This window comes from Drosophila kikkawai, chromosome 3R (assembly GCF_030179895.1).
Source record: "Drosophila kikkawai strain 14028-0561.14 chromosome 3R, DkikHiC1v2, whole genome shotgun sequence".
Taxonomy (NCBI): domain Eukaryota; kingdom Metazoa; phylum Arthropoda; class Insecta; order Diptera; family Drosophilidae; genus Drosophila; species Drosophila kikkawai.
Window position 1 is genome coordinate 8,603,336 of NC_091731.1, and position 19,996 is coordinate 8,623,331.

The 19,996-nt window shown below is 38.2% G+C and overlaps 2 protein-coding genes and 1 long non-coding RNA gene across 7 annotated transcripts in view; 2 read left to right on the top strand and 1 right to left on the bottom strand.

Moving 5' to 3' along the window:
• Ino80 (chromatin-remodeling ATPase INO80) overlaps positions 1-747 on the bottom strand; it is a 41,166-nt gene extending 40,419 nt beyond the window's left edge. For 2 of the 3 annotated variants that reach the window (XM_017180511.3, XM_041774354.2), the window contains exons 1-2: positions 288-744; positions 41-234 (exon numbers count right to left, since the gene is read on the bottom strand). In XM_017180511.3, coding sequence (XP_017036000.1) covers positions 41-234; positions 288-567 — 474 coding nt within the window. In that variant the 5' untranslated portion in view covers positions 568-744. Of the gene's footprint in view, positions 1-40; positions 235-287 lie in introns of all 3 variants that reach the window. The other variant, XM_070287142.1, reaches the window with a different exon arrangement.
• Positions 748-919: 172 nt separating this feature from the next.
• Positions 920-3,973, top strand: Aptx (aprataxin). 2 transcript variants are annotated; one of them, XM_017180572.3, is made up of 5 exons: positions 920-1,184; positions 1,244-1,469; positions 1,971-2,144; positions 2,176-2,447; positions 2,503-3,973. In XM_017180572.3, exons 1-5 carry the CDS (start codon positions 1,032-1,034, stop codon positions 3,790-3,792), a joined length of 2,115 nt encoding a protein of 704 aa, XP_017036061.1. In that variant the 5' UTR covers positions 920-1,031; the 3' UTR covers positions 3,793-3,973. The 2 variants fall into 2 exon arrangements, with proteins under 2 accessions (XP_017036061.1, XP_017036060.1); XM_017180571.3 differs by having other exon boundaries at positions 921-1,184; positions 2,260-2,447.
• A 610-nt stretch (positions 3,974-4,583) lies between these two features.
• On the top strand, positions 4,584-9,049 carry LOC138928814 (uncharacterized). 2 transcript variants are annotated; one of them, XR_011445214.1, is made up of 4 exons: positions 4,584-4,811; positions 6,164-6,319; positions 6,417-6,542; positions 6,767-9,049. It is a non-coding gene; the product is annotated as an uncharacterized lncRNA (long non-coding RNA). The 2 variants fall into 2 exon arrangements; XR_011445213.1 differs by having other exon boundaries at positions 6,192-6,319.
• The last annotated feature ends 10,947 nt before the right edge of the window (positions 9,050-19,996 follow it).

Sequence of the window (19,996 nt, forward strand, 5' to 3'; positions counted from 1 at the left end):
AGAGTTTAAATATTGTTTTGCTTATATTTCCGTCACTCACCGTGGCCTTTTTGTAGTAGTTCTTCCGCTGACGCTGCTCCCTTATGTGCTCCCTCAAGAGCTGGTGCACATACTCATCCTCCGTAATGGTGGGGTCATCGCTTTCCGTGTCGCTCAGCAGGAGATCGTACAGCCACTCCCGATCGCTGGTCAGGTCGTTGAAGTTATATAGCTGGGCCTTCACACTCTGTCGTTCTGAAGACTTGAAGGTTAGCCAAAGTCCTTACTTGCTTCCGGCAGCCACTCACCTTCCTTGCTGCCCAGCAGACGATGTTTGCTCCTGCCGGACCGCCTCTGCTTGACCACGCCCACCGTGGAGAGGTCGTCGGAGTCCTCTGTCTCCGGTTCCCTTTTAAACTCCCTCTCCTCGGCGCTGTCCTCGTTGCTACTCAGCGGTCTCCGCAGGGCCCTCTTGGTCATGTCCATGAAGGGGCGCATGTTGAGGGCCGCCTCCAATCGCTGGATGTGCAGCGGCTCCGCGTTGGCGCGAGGCCGCGTCAGGGGCTGCAGCACGGGCTTAATGTCCATGCTGGAGCTTGTTTATTTCAGCTTTTAAGTGTAATTATCACGTAATTTGGAAATTCGTTCGGCGTGCGTCGAGGTAAACAACAGTGTGACCGCACCGCGAGCGGCTAAAAAATACCAAAGTAAACCAGTTACAGTGGGCAAAAGTTGAAGCCTAGAAAACTAGGAACTAGGAACTAGATGCAAACATAATTCTTTACAAATTGCAGTTTAAAACCGGAATTTCAGCATGTGTCCGGTTGTAGACTTTTGTAGGCTAGTCCGGTGGGTACTTATAGCTGATATGCTCACTCTCGCCGGCTATCTATGCCATCTCTATCAGAGTTTCAGTGTTATCCAACACTGGTGTGCTCTGGTTCACCAGCTGTTATTTTTGTTATTCTTTTGTTTTGATTTTGTCGTGAAATTAAGTTGCCAAAATAAATTCAATTCAACTAAAAAACATAATTTAACATACATAATTTGTTATGTCTTGGTCCAGCGGTCTGATAAAGGAAATTTTAAATCCTAACAACTTGATTATTTCATCGGAACTCGGCGTGGTCATCGCGGACAAGTATCCCAAGGCGCAGCACCACTACTTGGTGCTCCCGTTGGCCGATATTCCCAGCATCTTCCAGGTGAACTAGTAGTTATACCCCCAAAATCGTATCCATTTAATAGGCATTACATTTTTAAGCTGAATCGAAGTCATCTGCCTCTGCTGGAGGAGCTGCATCTGTTGGCCAGGAACGTGGTTGAGGTAAAGGGAGCCCGCTGGACGGACTTCCAGGTGGGGTTCCATGCGGAGCCTAGCATGCAGAGGCTTCACTTGCATGTCATCTCCACGGATTTTGTATCGCCAACCCTGAAGACAAAGAAGCACTGGAACTCTTTCAACACGGAGTTATTTGTGCCCTACGAAAGTAAGAATACCTTGGGAAACACCAAGGAGTTATTTCAATAGAACGTACACTGGGACGATAATAAAATTCCTTAGGCTACGAATGACAGATTATTCACTATATCGATATTCTATCAATATTTGTCGTGAAGTCAATATATAATTTTGTCGATAATTTGACAGGATACATATACGATAACTATAAATTCAGATTTATATATCGAATTCTGCAAAATAGGAGCCCAATTATCGCTTATTATATTTGAATTAATTATAAAAGATATTTTATATATAATAGTTAATACTATAGCCCCTTAAATAACATTTGGTCTTTAGATAATACCGATATTTTAGGCAATATATTTCATATTTCAAATTTCGATAGACTCAGATTCACGATATTTTATATATTGAAGAAGCTGTTTATCTTGATATATCGTATCGTCCTCTTCCTCTCGATTTACATCGTTACCTTTGCCTTATTGCTTTTATTTCATTAATTTGTATTGATTATTTCCCGTAGAACTCTTCGCTCTGCTGGAGAAGGAAAACTGCTTTTCACGCCTGCCAAAGTCGCTAAGAGACGAACTGCTGAATAAGCCGCTGATTTGCAACCAGTGCGAATTCGTGGGCAAAAACTTGCCAACACTCAAGGAACATCTACTGCAGCACCTCCAAGATCCAGAGCGAACCACTAGTAGGTACTAGTTCCAGTTCTTTCAGCTGAGAATCTCTTCCAGCCGGTTCTCGAATGACAGATGACTCAGAGCTTTCCTCCGTCAATTTCGGTGATTCCTCGATAATTCAAGCAGGTGACAAAATGGAGAAGCAGGAGGTAGACGAGAAGGCATACTTTCGCGATGAGCTGAAGCGCAAGCTGAAGGATAAAAGGAACTTCCTCATCGAAACCGATCGAGCGGTTGTTATCAAGGCCGATTTTCCGAAATCGCAATACCACTTCCGGGTGGTGGCCAAGGAGGAGCTCAGGGATATAACCCAGGTTTGTGATTGTAGAGTGCTTCTTCTTTTTATTAATGGTTCGGCATTGCCTTCAGTTGACGGAGGAGCACCTACCCTTGCTGGATCACATGATGGAGCTGGCCAACCAGATCATCGAGCAGCAGGATCACCTGGAGTCGCGCGACTTTCGCATCGGGTTCAAGGTGCACACCTTCTGGAATCGCCTCAATCTGCACGTTCTCTCGGACGACTTCTACTCTATGGCCATGAAGCGGCCTCGTCACTGGAATAGCTTCCACACGGAGCTCTTCATGCCCTTTCAAATGGTGCACATGCTGCTGAGCCTGCAGGGCTCCATTGAATCCATCTCGGAAGAGAAGTACAACGAGCTGAGAAACCAAAGGACGCTCACCTGCAACCAGTGCGAGTTTTCCACCGACTTGTTGCTGGATCTGAAGGCGCATCTATACCAGCACTGGCAGCGCAAAGAAGGAGAGCGCGAGCAGAAGAAAAAAATGGAGAACATAGTGCGATTGTTGGATGAGGCAAAGCTAAATGACGATGACCACTCGGTGCTGAAATTGGACGATGCAGCGACTGGCACTGCCCAGCCCACACCACTACTAAAGGCTGAGCCGGAAACCAAGGGAACTCCTACTCAAAACTTCCGGGTACAAATCCAGCACGGAAGTGGCAACGACAATTTAATGTACGGACCTCCGGTCAACATGATGAACCAGCTTAATCCCAATAATCCGTTCCGGAATACGCCTCCCCTTAACATTAACTCCTTGAATCCGGCGCCTCAACATAGGCCAAATTACCGAGCTCGCAACCCAAATCAGCACCGAATGCCTGGCCAACATGGACCCCGAGCCCCCTGGAATGGTCCCCGCTTTCCGCCAAATCCGAATTGGAATCCACAAAACTTCCCGCAGCAGGGATTCAATATGTTTGCCCCAGGGCCATCCATTAACCAGCAGGGTCCCCCTCAGTATCCATATCAGCCGATTGGGGCAGGAGGATATGGTCCAACTGGTCCGCCCAATTCAGTGAGACCGAAATGGGTGCAAAAGACTCAGCAGAAGAATAACCAGAATCCGAACAACGTCGAACAGAAACCCAATCTTCAAAATCCGAATCAACAAATTCCTCATCAGCAGAAACCGCCTGCTCAGCATCCAACTCAATATGCACGTTCCAATCAGCAGAATCGCCCGTATAAGAATCCGCAAAATCGGCAGAACTCTAATCAAAACAACAATCCAAATCCACAGAATCCCCAGAACCCCAATAAGCAAAAATACAAAAACAAGAAACCAGCAAACCCAAACCAAGGAGCTCAAGCTTCACAACCGACTAACAATGCAGTACCTAAAACCTAATGTTTTGAATGGAGAGAATTTCTTTACTTTTTTTATAAAAAAATTTTATATTAAAATTGCCCTCAAGGAAAGGAATTCATAGAGACAACAAATCGTTAAACAAACTAAAGCTATATTATCCTTTGGACATTATCTGTTCCTTTAAACTCAAAAAAAAAAACCTAATAAAATTACAAACCAATTGTTTATGTTATTTTCTTATATTTCCACCCAAGTCATTCACACTAAAGCCCCAATAACTCACATAATAAACATTAAAAAAGAATCATAAGTACACTCTATATGTATAACAAATACACCCTACGATACCCTGCAATTGTGCACCACATCACCAATACTCCCTATGCTTCCCCACATTTGTAAATCAGACACATCCACACAGCAACAGTCACTACTAGATTGCAATAGGAATCCTAAAGCCAAGGCCAACGGAAATACCCAAACTCCGCCACTGAAGGTAACGTGAAACTGCAGACAAGTAGACTAAATATTTATAGTCCCAGGCTCCCGTCAGATTGTCACGTTCCCACTTCAAGTTCGAAGTTCAAACCCGAAAACTCAAAAACATATGTATATCTAAGATTTCAATAACAAGATCGTAAAATCATAAAGCCCTTGTATCCGAGAGCGAGTGCATTTGAATTCAAGGGTAAGTCAAAGACAGCTCAATGAATCACTCAAAAGCTCTCTCTAAATTCTCTCAACATTTAAAGTTCACTCAATATTTGGAAAGCTATGGACAGATCGCCTTGATCGCCAACTAATTCAGTTCAGTTTGAGACTCAGAACTATTCAGTTCTTTACAGCAAAATAAATTCTTTGTAATTATTCAGTCAAAAATTAAATATATTTTCGAATTATGCAAACTGATCTTTATAGAAGTCTTTTTTAACACGGTACAGATCAATTTAAGCATATATATTTAACGACTGGTTATCCTTATCGGTGAATCAATGTGTAGTTTCAAAGAGAACAAAAAATTAAAATTCGGTCAGAAATAATTCTGTGAATCCCATCAGGTAAGAATTAAATTTTGTGAACAAATAAAATCCCATTCGTTCGGAAATAAAGAAATAAATTCGGTAAGAGTAATAGTGAACATTTTAAAATCCAATTCGGTCGGAAAATAATTACGTGAATAATACAAAGAACTTGGTGAAATATAAGTTGATGTCCAAATATTCCGGGATTTTTGTATTTGAATGTTTTAACCCAATTATGCATAAAGATTTTATATTTACTTACTTACTTTACTTTAGTTACTGATTGACAAATCTTTGTCCTATTGCAATGCATCAATAATCATAAACATAGGTATTGTTGGGTAGCTTTGCGTTCAAATATGAAATATGATTGCGGAATCCGTGACTCTTACAGTTGAGTTCTATTTTGAGAAAAAAAAAAAAAATAATAAAATAAATGAATAAACATCATCAATAATCATTATTATGCCCTTAAAGGGTATTATATAGGTATATATTCAGTCAGAAGCTTGCAACACAGTGAAGGAGACCTTTCCAACCCTATGAAGTAAATATATTCTTGATCATCATCAACAGCCGAGTCGATCTAGCCATGTCCGTCCGTCCGTCTGTCCGTTTCTACGCAAACTAGTCCCTCAGTTTTAAAGCTATCTGAATGAAACTTTGCATATAGTCTTCTATATACTCTCACTGTCGGAACGGGCCGGATCGGACGACTATATCATATAGCTGCCATACAAATGTTCGATAAATTTTTAGAAAAAAAATTATAACTTTGCTGTTTTTCAACATTTTTACACAATTTTTTAGATGTGTCCATTATATATTATTTCTGAATTTTGGAAAACATTTTATGAAAATCGGACGACTATATGATATAGCTGCCAAGGAACGATCGGGAAATTAATAGAAATAAAATTATAGCTTCGTTGTTTTTCAACGTATATTTATCTACTCTGAGATACAAGCTTTTTTATTATTTTTTGTATACATTTTATAAAAATCGGACAACTATATCATATAGCTGCAATATAAACCGATCGGTAGATGTAGAGAAAATGTAAAACTGGGAATGTAAAACTGTAACTGTCAAACTCTCAACATAATAAGTATGGTAAAATTTAATGAAATAATATCTGCAAGGGTATACAAACTTCGGCGTGCCGAAGTTAGCTTCCTTTCTTGTTATTATTTGCAGTTTATATCTGATCCACTTTTGATTTGGTTAATCACAAAATTTGGTTATTGAGCAATTGGGATTTCAGTTTATCCACCGAATTTTTTTCTCCTGCCGAATTGGATTTTGCTGTTCACGGATTTTAATTCTCACTGAATTTATTTCCGACCATTTTGGATTTATTTTATTCTATTTTTCCTTGAATGAATAGTTACAATGGTTTTATTCTGTTTATGAAGAACACCCACCGAATAAGTTCGAGTCTATATGATATGGCGGCCAAGACTCGGTCTCGAGCAAATATTGAGCAATCTTAAATGTTCTGAGAGAATTTAGAGTGCTGCTTTTGATTTAATTTTGGATTCAGGTAATACATATTATTTTATTCATAGTTTATCTTACTTGTATCAAAAGGAAATATTTATACCATATTTTTGTGTGTATGCATTTTTTTGACTACACAGACCGTCTCGCAATTCTGAAAGTGGATTCAAGATAGAGTTGGTAAAAAAAATCGGACTCCACATCCATACCTTCCTTATTCTTCTGATTGCAGTCGATTTTATGTAGATCTGGAATCGTAAGCCAAGGTAAATATCACCACCTACAATTTTGTTATTTCTTATATATTTTTTTAAAATGGTTTTTTGAATTTATATATTTATTTTAAAAAAATTATCCATTAGTTTTCTGTTTTTTGTTTTGTATAAATCTCAACATCCTTTATTTTTAACAATTTGTTTACATTACATTTAAGTGAAATCTAAAAAATCCTATAAAAACTATACTGATTTTCATAAATAAATATTTTCAGACTCAACTTTCCTGAACTATAACTCCACAAATTGATATCGTTTTAATTGAACTTAGAACAACGGTTCCTGGAAACCATGACTTGCCGAGCCTCTTGTCCAAGCATTTCAAAGGTTTAATTAGAGTGCGTTGGCCAACTGGAAAAATATTAGCCCACGGCTAATTAGGTAGCTGCCGATGAGCAACCCAGCGGAGCTGAATCACCCTTCGCAGAGCCAGCACCACTTATTAAATTATAATTCTAAATTTGAGGAGCGGACAAAGTTTGTCGAGGATAACTGCAGTTCCCACGGGAGAAGGATAACTTTCCAGCTTAATTATCGATTTGAACTTACTGTGAAGTGAGCTTTAAAAGGTGAAAGTTACATTCCTTGACTTGAAAACGGTAAGCTAAATAACTGCTGGAAAATGTACATATGTTACATTTCAAAAAAATTTAAATCAAATTACTTTTAAGAAGAGGACCACATTGTCAGTTTGAATCTGGCCAAAGATAGAGCTCATACTTGTATGAATATAGATATAACTAAATACTTGTAGAATTCGTAAGTTAAAAAATGTATTATTTATTTAACTAGATTATTACAATATTTGTATACTAGTTGTAAACAACACCGACTGATTAGTTTTGAGTCTCAAACTGAACTGTGAACTTTGATGGGGATAGGTCATAAATGTTTAGTCTACTTGTCGGGAGTTTCGTGTTAGGATGTAACATGTGTCGGACTTTGGGATTATTTCATTGGTCTTGGATTTAGGAGTCCTATTGCTATCTGGTATTGACTGGACAATTGTAGGATAGCATGGAATATATTAGCTATACTTTGTAGAAGTGCAAACTAATATAAAATTAAGTGTCTGAACAATTTGTAACCGAATGTTACAAAGATTTGTATATTGTAGTATTGAAGATCACCGACCGATTAATTTCGAGTCTCAAACTGAACTTTGAACGTGGGAACGTGACAATTGGGTGAGGGCAATAAATGTTTATTACATCTTGTGACGGATTTTGGGTTTATTCCGTTAGCCTTAGACTTAGGATTCCTATTGCAATCTGGTATTGATTGGACAATTGTAGGGTAGCATGGAATGTATTAGTTATACGTTGAACGAATGCAAAGTATCATAACTAATATATAATTAAATATCTTTATCAATTCGTAGAATTAAAAATTTCCTTTATTTTTAGCCGAATATATTTTTGTTGAAGAACACCGACCGATTGGTTTCGAATCTCAAACTAAACTGAACGTGGGTAAAGTGCAAGTAGGGTATCATAGGGTATAATGATTATAACATATTGTGTGTTTACGTATAAGTGGGCATGTGCTAATTCCATGGGCTGTGGATATGTTGAAATATAATTATTCGGTCGCCATGAAATATAATTATATTTGTTCCAATTTGCTCCATGATTCTTAAGTTCAATGAATAGTCTTCTTTTATTAGTTTGCATTTATTCTTGAATTTATTTGGGTTTTAATTGGAGCAGCAATGGTGCCGTTCCAGCGATTGGATCGTCTCTCGTTTTAACAATATTCCTTAAGTTTTAATTTAGGCTAAGTCTCGTAGCTGCGCTGCTCGCAGGCGGTGGCAGAGAGACGGCTGTGTAGATATATACTTATGTATAAAGAAATGTTCTTATGTACATTAGTTATGCGCTCTCAAGTGGCGGCGTGAGGGGTATGCAAATTAAATATGTTCGATGTGAATTATTTAAAAAAATAATTTTTTATTTTTATTTAAACTTCACTGGTTACATTAATCCTTAATTTTTATTTTTATTCTACTGCTTAACTTCTGTTTGGAACCGATCGAGTACCGTGTCTGTAAGCAAACCTCTGCTTAAGAGAATTAGGGATATGTTTAAAGAGTTCGATTCAAGAGAATCGGACAATTGGGTGATGCAATTTGTCATCTTGATTTACGAAATTTAATTAAACCGATTAATCTTCAATTTCTTAGTTCGGCGGATATTTGTGTTATCATAAGCTGGACTCAGCTTTGTTTATCGTGGAAGGACCGCGCGGCGTTAATTAAAAAGAGCTTCTGTGAGTTTCTGTTTATGCAAGAAGGAAGGCTGGTTGAACGGTTCCCAGCTAAGAATTGTTTATAAACAAAATTGTTTATGAAATGGGTAAGGCGGCCGGGATCACGGGTTGGATAACTTGCATATGCTGTCCGTTCGTTACAATTATGCCGACGCTAGCACATTCTGTGTGCGGGCTAAGCCATAGCGATCGGTTCATATTTCGGCCACTCATGGTTTATGACCGGGACTTTGAATTGTGTAAACACTGCAACATTGTATTACAGTGCGCACTCTTTAAGTACTCTGGGTACAGTGCGTATTCGATATGTGCGCATACTACATCTCCCTCCTTTTGAAAAATAACGTAATGTAATGAAGTTATTTTATACTAATGTTTATTATTAATACACTTTTAATTGGTTTTTACTATTTTTTTTTTGTTTTAGTTTTGTTTTGTTTTGTTTTTGTTTTTTTTTTTTTGTGTATTGTGTAAGTGTATTAATGTGTAGATATGAGTGTGTATGGCTATACTAAATGCAAATTATGAAATAAAGATTTTTAACCTATCCTTATGAACTGTTTGTGTCTTACGTTTATCATTGGCTATGACTATATTATCCCTATCACCTATTTGCGTTACTACGTAAGGACCGGTGTATTTAACATCTAACTTATGACCTGTTTCGTTTTTTAACAAAACCTGGTCGCCTACTGATATATCTATATCATTTACCCTATGGTCGTACAATAATTTATTCCTATTCTTATTCGATTCTAACATAACCCTAGCTCTTTTATAAGCTAGTTCTAATCTATACTTAGATTCCTTAGCATAGTCATCTATATTATATAGTGCTTCTACGCTATCTATGCTATTAAAATGTTTCGGTAAATTACTTGTTTTACCGAATACTAACTCATATGGACAATAAGTATGTGCCATAGAGGGGGTCGTGTTGAAACAAAAGACGAAGTATTGAAGCCATACGTCCCAATCAGTTTTGTCAATTGATATGTAAGATCGTATGTACTCATTGAAAGTTCTATGACTTCTTTCTATAGTTCCAACTGTCTGTTGATGGTGTGCTGTTGATGTAATATTTTTGATATTCAAATATTTGCACAGATCGTCTATGATTGAATTCTTATACTCTGTTCCCATGTCCGTAATGAACGTCTTCATTGGACCGTACTTCAGAATAAAAGATTCAAATATGGCTTTGGCTACAGTATTAGCATTTTTGTTTGGAATTGGTATTGCAACTAAATACTTAGTTAGATCACATATTAATGTGACTGCATACTCGTTTCCATTTTCAGATTTTGGTAGCGGTCCGATGGTATCCACTATCACTCTGTCAAAAGCATGTGCTGGTGTTTCTGTAATTGTTAAAGGAGTCTTTGTATGCTTTGTTATTTTAGCTTTCTGGCATTTCGGACATTTTCTTATGTACTCTCTTATGTCTTTGGACATATTTTTCCAGTAGTAGTGTCTCTGGACCTTGGCCAAGGTTTTTGTGATGCCTGTGTGACCTCCTTGTATTGGATCATCATGTAGCGTAGACAAAATTGCTTCTTTATCTGTATCTTTGGATACTAGGGTCACCGGGTTGAGTAGCGCTACTCTTAATGTCTTCAATATCTTATTGCCCATTAATTTGAAACTATCTATTGATATTTTATTAAAGATATTTTCCCACGGTGCCACTTTGAGTTGGCTGATATTATATATACCGGCTTGCGTTTCAAGCCTTTGGAAAAATTGACCTAAGTCTATAACTCCATTAGTATATAGATCGCCAACTTCATATCTTGCAATAATTTTCTTGCCATGTTTAAATAAACACAACATATCTTTTATATGCAAGGTCACTACTTTACGTACTTCATCATTTTTTATGACGTCGTACACGTTGGGCTTAGAAGCTTTATTCAGAGATTGCATAGGCAATTCTTTTTCTTGTTGTTCCGCGCGGAATTTTTGTCTACTTTGAAATCTTGTAGTGACTTTATTTATTGATCCAGTTATTTTTGTAGTTCTTGGATGGTTATTCTTGATAACGCATCAGCTACGAAATTATCCTTGCCCTTCAGGTATTCTACCGTAAAATCGAATTCCTCTAATTCAAGCCTCATACGTGTTAATTTAGAACTTGGATTTACCATTGAAAACAAGTAAGTTAATGGTCTATGATCTGTTTTAATTGTGAAATGGTTGCCATAAATATATGGTCGAAAATGTTTTATAGCCCAGTGAATAGCAGCTAATTCCTGCTCAGTAGTACTCTTGTTACTCTCTCCTTTAGTAAAGGATCTTGATGCGTAAGCAATTGGAAGTTGGAGTCCATTATGGTTTTGAGTTAAAACCGCTCCACACGCTTGCTTACTTGCATCAGTTATTATGCAGAATTCTTTAGAAAAATCTGGATATTGTAACAAGGTTGGTTTTATAAGTGCCGTTTTAAGATGATCGAAGGCATTCTGGCATTCCGATGTCCATTCGAATTTTACATCTTTTTTGCATAACCTAGTTATGTGACGAGAGTAATCGGCAAAATTTTTTATAAAGCGCCTATAGTAATTGCAAAATGCAACGAATCGTCTAGCGCTGTCCGCGTCATGCGGGACTGGATAGTTTTTTATTACATCATATTTTTTGTCATCAGGCAAGATTCCTTTATCAGTGCATTTACATATGTCCCAAAAATGTGACTTCATGCATGAAAAATGAACATTTTTCAGGATGTAACTTTAGGTTGTGTTTCCTACATGTCTCAAAAACATCAGTTTGGTTCTTAAGCATGTGTTTTTCGGAACATCCTATGACTATTAAGTCATCCATATAAAGAAATGCTTGTGACGGTTCTAATCCTGAGAAAGCAATAGTCATCATTCTCTGGAATGAATTTGGGGCTAGTAATCGCGTGAAGCGATACGAGCCATTGCTCGTTGAAAATGACGTTATATCCCTGGAACTTTTTTCAAGTTCAATTTGGTGAAAACCAGACATTAAGTCTAGGCATGAAAAATATTTAGCTCTACCTAGCTGATCTAGAATATCAGCAATTCTAGGTAAAGGGAATTTATCTGACAATAGTTTTTTATTGATTTGACGATAGTCAATTACTAATCGCCATTTCTTCTTGTCAGAGTCCGGGAGGGACTAATTTGGAACTAATAATAGTGGGCTATTGTAAGGTGAGACTGATGGTTCGACTATCTTGTCGTCTATCAGCTTTTGTACTTGGGCTTGAATTTCTTGCACTTGGCTGTGCGGACTTCTGTAATTTTTTATATATACGGGCTCGTCATCCTTTAGTGTAAGCTTTTGTTTGTAAAAGTTATTTGTTGTTATAGATTCGGTTTCCAGTCCGAATATGTCTGTGTATCTGGTGCATAGATCTTTTAATTGAGATTTAAATAAAGGCAGTTTTTGGGTAATTTACTCATAACGAATTCATCTCTTCCTTCGTTATTTTCTTTTATTATATCATAATTATTCAAAGTTTCGTATTTAATATTATTTAAGCTTAGAATTTTTGTGGCATTCGTTGTATTTATTATACGGACAAAAGTATTATTGTCGTCGGATATCGTGTTTGCGATATAAATTCCTTCATCAATTTCCTGATTTAATATCAGAATTTAATTTTTTGCTGAGGGAATTTGTATTTCTCGGACAACTTCGGAACGTGCAGGGAGTACTGTGGCATTACTTTCACAAGAGTGAAGTATTTGCAATTCAATTGGACAATTTAAGTTATCTGGACGAAGAATTAGTGAGTCGCCTCTTTGAGTGAAATCTAGTTGGCAATTGTATTGTTTTATGAAATCTATGCCTAGTATGCCATCACTAGGTATTGGGAAACTTTGGTCGACTAAGTAAAAGTCGTGTGGGATGATATATTTCCCATTAGTGAGTTCTACACTGGCTAAGCCTGTTGAAGATATTGTTGCTTCGCCTATTTCCGATATTTCGGTGTGTACTTTGTCATTGATTATCTCAAATTTATCTATATTATCTTTTAATATAGATATGTCTGCACCAGTATCAAGTAACAGTGTATAACATTTACGTGTACTTTCATTTTTTATTTTTATGAAAATGCTTAGATTCAAGTTGACGGTTTTTATTGAGCTAGTTGTTTGCTCTAAATATCTGAAGGGTTTGTTTGGTTTTCCGAATTGGTTTGGGCCAATCGGACATTGTTCTGATTATTACGGTTATTTTGGTTCGATCCGCTGTTATTTCCGCTGCGGTTGTTTCCGCCACGGTTGTTTCCTCTATAATTATTGTTATAGTTGCGGTTATAACCGTTATTCTGGTTGTTTTGGTAGTTTTGGTTATAGCCGTTATTTCGGTAGTTACCTCGGCTACTACCCCTACCGCGATAATTATTTCTGTAATTATTACCGCGATAGTTACCTCTTTGCGCATACAATATGGTGTTGGCATTACCGGTCATTTCAGCACTACATTGTATGTACTTAGTGACGGCTTCATTCATGGGTGGTGAAGTTGCCAGCTTCCAGTATTGTCTTTAGTCGGCCATGCTCACAATTTTTGACCATTGTGGTGATGGCTTCCTTTGTGCTGAATTTATCAGCGTGTTCGGCCGAGAGGCCTTCATCAATGTATGAAGCTTCTAAGAGCTTTCGTAGGTTGTCTATGTCAGTTGTGAATTTCTCGGCAGTTTTGCCTTTCTGTATTGTTTTAGCCATTTTAGCCTTTATTACGTCGGATGTTTCACCGACTACTGTGTCCTGCAATTTCTTGATTATCGCGTTTATTGTGGTCTCATCTTGAACTTTGTATAGAGTAGATCCTACAATTTTGGATTTAATAACTTCTACGGCTATATCTTCGAACGATCCTTTTGTTAAATTGACCAATCTTAGGGCCGTTACAAATCTTTGCAAGTGTAGTTTTTGGCCGTTAAATTCTGGGATGGCACTAGAAATTTCTCTGATATATGCCCTTTGGGCAAACGTTTCGTCGGCCATGGTTATTGTACTGTTTAGTTGATCTTCCTCTGAGTTGCCTGAAGTGTCTGAATCTTTCGATTCTAGATCAGTGTAAGTTGCCGGAATAGTAAGATTAGTTAAATCCTCTTCTTCTATTTTCGGGCTCTCTTCAGGTGGTTCCTCAGATTGTTCGTTGTCTGTTTCGGGGTCAAGTGCAACTGAGGCTGCTACTGGTAGTGTTAATATGGTTGGTATTGATATATCCAAACCGAATTTCTGTCTAACAATTATCAACTGGGATCGGAGGCGTATCAGAAGTGTAGATACTTGTGTCCAGTGGTCCTGAGTTAGCCTATCTCTATGCTCGTATATTAATAATCGTGCCGCATTGAAGCACTCTACCAATATCCAGACGTGTTTTTTGACTGTATTTTTCTGGATTGGCCTATTCTGAGCTAAAGATTTATAGGACCTGTTGAAATTTATCTTGATATCGGATAAATCTTTAAAGATTGCATTCCAATCCATTTAACCATTGATAAGAAGGTGACGTGTTTGTGTTGTTGTGTTGTTTATTGAAATATGTGAGGTTTGATCATTGCTGTTATATGTATATGTTTTCTAATTAGATTTTATCGAGGTCATTTCCTCGGCTCATATACTTCTTTTTTAGGCATTTATTATGCAACTTGTATACTTGGTAAAAGAAACTAGCGCACATAATAACAACAATGATTATCAGGAGTATATGTACCCAGTATAAATCGATGTTACTTGATTCTACTTTATTAATGACATTGGCAGTGGAATCCACTGTTTTTATGTCCAAAGTCATTTTTGCTGTTTTGTCGTATACTTTGGGTTCATATACTTTATTATTTTGAAGTTCTATGAAACTCTACTGATTCTATTGGTTTCGTTAAGACTAGTTCTTGGATTTATTTTGAATTTGCAATTTTTATTTAGTTCGCTTCCATTTTCTATAAAATGGTTGCTGATCGCGTCGTCGCGCATATGGTTTTACAATTTCTACCTAATTGTTCGCATAGCTTTACAGGCTACGCTTCTAATCGGGCAGAAAAGGTTCCGCTCAATTTTACAAAGTGGGGGTAAAAAAAAAGGTGCATCGCAGTGCACTCGCAAAAAAATATGCAACGCAGTGCAAGGGTGTTAAAAATATTAGGCTGCTGCTACCGGCTTCAATGTCCTCTGCGTCAGCTGGTCGTCGCCGGCCTGGCTTTGCTGACGCTCCCTCGCAGGTGTAAGAGGCGGCCTGCCACTCACACGTGTGTTATCTGCTGCTGATGTCCTGGGCCTATGGGCTCAGGCGACACCGGTGCTGGTCTTCGCACAGGTTAATTGTTCATGCATGTGTATTTGCATTCAGCGGTGTAGAGGGGTCCTGGGCAGTCCTTCGGGCAGTTTTGCGATTTTTGCGGAATTGGCTTAGGAAGTGGTTGTACTGTTTTTTCTGTGTATGTTGTTTGTATTTGTTGGTCGGCGGTGTGAGGAGTGATGGGGCTTTTTATTGTTGGCTTCTTCACTTCTGTGAAGTCAAGTCTAGTTCAGCTTGTAATTTCTGGGCTGTAGCCCACGGCGGTGGTGGCTCGTTGGTGTATAAAAGCCACTTTAATTGGGCTATTCTTTTGTTCATGCGATTTTTTACGCCAGCCCTTTTCATCACACTCTATTACTGAGTAGCGTTGTCCTTAAGTCGGAAGAGCACTACCTCCACATCGTAGTAGTAGTGAATGAATTTTTCGTGACTTTGGTCGACTGCTGCTCCTAGATTTCTTCCCGCTATGCACTGCCAATTCCCTCCATGGTGGGTGTTGAAATAAGCTCTTATTTCTGTTGCGATGTCTTCATGATCTGTAACACCTCTGTCTATAATGTCGAACATCCGTTCAAACGCATCCCATTCCAGGAATGCTGGTAGGTTGCTCCGTTTTACCCCTTGAGGCTTAGGGTAGGACATTGGTATTTTTTTTTTTGGTTAGCACACTTTCACTTTTAGCTCAGCACTTAGCACTTATTCCTTGGGATAATTATATTTCTTTTTGCAGGTTCTTTAATCACTGTCACGTTCGCCATGAAATATGTTTATTCCGCCAACCACAATTCCTCCCAAGGATAAGTCTTGGAGTTCAGTTTGATACTTGTTAATGATTTTTATTTCTGTTTCTATATAGGTTTTTACCTTGGTGCGGCAATGGTGCCGCTCCAGGGCTCAAACAGTTGGTTGATAGGTGCAGCTATGATGCCGCTCCAAGGCTCAATCAGTTAGTGATCTTACAGTATTCCTTAAGTTATGATATAAGCTAGGTCTCGTAGCTGCGCTGCTCGCAGGCAGCGGCAGAGAGACGGCTATGGATATATATTCTTATGTATAAGGGAATGTACTTATGTACATTGGCTATGCGCTCACAAGTGGAGGCGCGAGGGGGTATGCGCGTGTAGTCCATTCGATGCAAATATGCCGACACTTTCTGAGTGCAGGCTAAGCCTTAGCGATCGGTTCATATTTCGGCCACTCATGGTTTATGACCGGGACTTTTAATTGTGTAAACACTGCAACATTGTGTTACAGTGCGCACGCTTTAAGTACTCTGGGTACAGTGCGTATTCGATATGTGCGCATACTACACTTTTCTTCTTCGAAACAGAATTTATAGGTTTTGGAGCCTAAAGTTACTATCCCCTTCTCATAATCGATTTTAGCTTTAGTATCTTCGAGATACGGGCGACCTAACAGGAAATCATAACTTTCGGAAAAATTATGCACATACAATTTCTGTACGGACGGACACACTGAACTGGGTTTTAACTTAATACTTTTTACCAATTTTATTGGCCCCTTTATAGTGTATACCGTGAGCCTTTCTGTGTTTTCTTTTACATTTGCGAAATTTTTCTTTATGATGTTGATGGAAGAACCTGTGTCAACCATGCCCTTATAAAGCTTGTCTTTGTACGTTATTTTTATAAACGGACCGACCCTTCCTCTTCTGATTCCTGTGTCTCCGAGGCAGCTTGATGAAAATTTACATCCATGCGGCTTTGTCCGCTTGAACTTTCTCTTTGCCTTTTGACACCTCCGCCACTACTCGCGTTGTTGGAAGTTGAGGGTTGGTAATTGAGGGGGTTATTTTGCCTAGCCTGAGTTAAACCATCTCTAACTGTATTGTAGTTTCCTCTCTGATTTGGTGGAATGGGACGAGAAGTGTTTTGGTTCTGGTTACTCTGGTTAGTATTTTGTGTTGAAGAATTTTGATTAGTAGAATTGTTGTAATTACCGGGGTGATTATGCTTGTTATTGTAATATCTCTGATTATTTCTTTGGTTCTTATTCCCCCCGTTTTTACGATTGTGCCAGTTTGATTTTGAATAGCTATCCTCTGGATTTGAGTCATAGAGTCCCAATTCCATGGTGGCTTGTTTTAATTTCGGAATAGTGTCTATGTCCTTTCTTGCCAGCGACATATACATTCTGTCCGGAAGCTTTCTATCGATTGTTGTTCTAATGGTAGTCTTTAATATTTCTGAATAATTTGACTTATCAAATATATTCCTAACTTATGTTTGATCAGTGTCACATATGGGCGATGGTCCTTGAAAGATACTGCTAGGGCTGTCCTCATCTCTGTCCATGACGTTGCTCCTGTTTGAATCACTGCTTCCAATGCGTCGTCAACAATAACACTTTGGATTGCTCCATAGATCACATGTGCCTGACGCGCATCTTGGGTTGGATAGAGTGTCAGCAGCTGTTTCACTTGGCCGATAAAGCCGGATAGCTTTCCAGGGGTTCCATCATAGTAATGGAGCTCCTTGATTTGGGCCAACAACTGGTTCAGGTGCACTTCGGAGAGTTGTGGAACTGCCATTTTTATGATTTGTTGGTTTGGTAAGATTTTGATTGATTAGATTGGTGGCTTGCAGAGTTTTATTTCTGACCACACGGGATTTTTTTTTTAGGTTTTCACAGAATTAAATAATTTCTTATTGATATTATTTTTCTGACCGCACGGGATTTTTGTCACTTCGAATCACGTAGATTCTTTTGCGGATCACTTTAACTTTGGAATCACTGTTAAAATTCGCTGGTTTCAGGATGCTAGTTGTATAGCGTATCCTTTCAGTTAAAGCAGTACCGTACTTTAAGGACTCTTTCTGTTTGATGATCCTACCGACTGCGCCAATTAAATGCTTGCATATTCATAATATAATTTTATTTTAACTGAATATTACAAGTAGTTTTACAAAGGTTTGTATTTTAAATGAAGATCACCGATCGAACAATTTCGTGTCTCAAACTGAACTCAACTTATTGATCTGGATTGATTGACGTTCAAGCCTCGGTCTCGAGCTTTCAAATATTGAGTTAAATTTTAAAAGTCCTGAAGAGAATTTGGAGAGAGCTTGGAGTTAGTAATTAATCTTCACTTGGATTCAAGTGCATTCGCTCTTGGATACAAGTGCTCTTTTGATTTTACGATCTTGTTATCGAAATCTAATATTTTTGTTTTCGACTTGGCGAGTCCGAACTTTGAAGGTGGGAACGTGACAATTGGGTGATGGACTTAAGTCATAAATGTTTAGTCTACAAGAGGGACTGTCTGGAGTTTCAGATTGCATCCTTTGTGTGGAGCCTAGGTTTATTCCACTAGCCTTGGCTTTGGGATTCTTATAACCATCCGGTTGCTATCTGGTGCTCTGGTTACTATCTGGTGTGTACTGGGTATATTGGGCAAGTGTGGTTGTGTTACAGGGTATTACAATAATGTGTGTTTGTGTTGTGTGTAAAGAAAGTAGGCGTAAACGAAGTCCGTAGGACTATGGGTATGTCATTATATAAATGTAGCTCTTAATTAACACTTAGATAATATTAATCACAACCAGAGTCGAAGGCCACCGCAGCCAGTGCTCGGTAATTTACTATTAAGTTTAACATTGTATGATAAGCTTAACATGTTAAATAAATAAATAGTTTTTGCCAATGCAAATGTTATTCATATAATTAAAAAAATACAAAGCATGCAAGCGATCCCAACAGCTTTCTTACTTGAACTAATTACGAAACGTCTGTTTGTAACATAATATTTTTAAAAGTACCCAAATACATTCTGTCAAAATGCTAATTTTAGTTATACCGGAAAAGTTTATAGAAACAGATTTGCCTTAAGGCAATAAATCACGTAAATACAGTATTAAGTACTTAAGTTAAAAAATAAATAAAAGATAAAAGGCCATTCATTTTCTGCGTTTATTAATGGGGTATACAGTTAAGAGAAGACTGAGCCTCTGGCTTCTTTTTACACAGGAACCGAGCTAATCCACAGCAGGGCCATAAACAGAATTCAAGGCAACAGCCCTGAGCCAGACACAGTGCTCGAGAGTTTTTGCAGTAATTTAAATTCGCCTCGACATTTTTCAGTGTGTCACAGTGTCAAGGTGTCCGAAAGCCAGCTCTCGAGCCACAGCCCCATCGATTTGCTTGGGGGTGAACTTGTCTCTCCTTTCGCTCCTCTCGTTGAGCAATCAACAGCTCCATTACAGCTATCTCTCGGAGCCTTGCCACCTGTTATGTCTCGAGCAACAGGAGGCCATTCATAAAGGACGTTACTTTGGGGCCAGAGAGTGCCGAAAAGCTCCTCCCTTTGAGGGGCAGCCATGAATTTCTCTCGGCTTGAGTCCTTTTTTCAGGCGCATGCTCGCAGACGGAAGCGTTTAACATTCCATATTAACGGACAGCATGAGAGTGTGTAAAGGCCGAAGCTTTTGATGTGCTTTTCGTTGAAATTGTCTGTTTAACAATCTGAAGATCTTTCTAATAAGGTGTCAAGACTTTACATACAAAATATATGGGTGCTACAGTAAAAAAAAAATGAAGGAATTGGAAAATCACATATTTTATATTGTCGTCACTAATATTTATTTATTTCAGAGTTGCAAAGGCAGTCAATTTGTCGGCACTTGCTCATACGGATGGCCAGATCGACTCGGCTGTTGATGCCGATCACGAATCACCCTGTTACATTCCTATGTACGACAGCATACAATAGAAAACTGATCTCAAAACAGAGATACTTCGTTTTCCTAACTATTAATCATAGAAAATATTTAATATATAATCAGATAAACTTTTAATAATGAATAATAACTTTTATAAAATTTAAGCCTTTATTAAATTACCTTTTGCAGTTCCCTTAATTTAGTTAAAAACCTTCG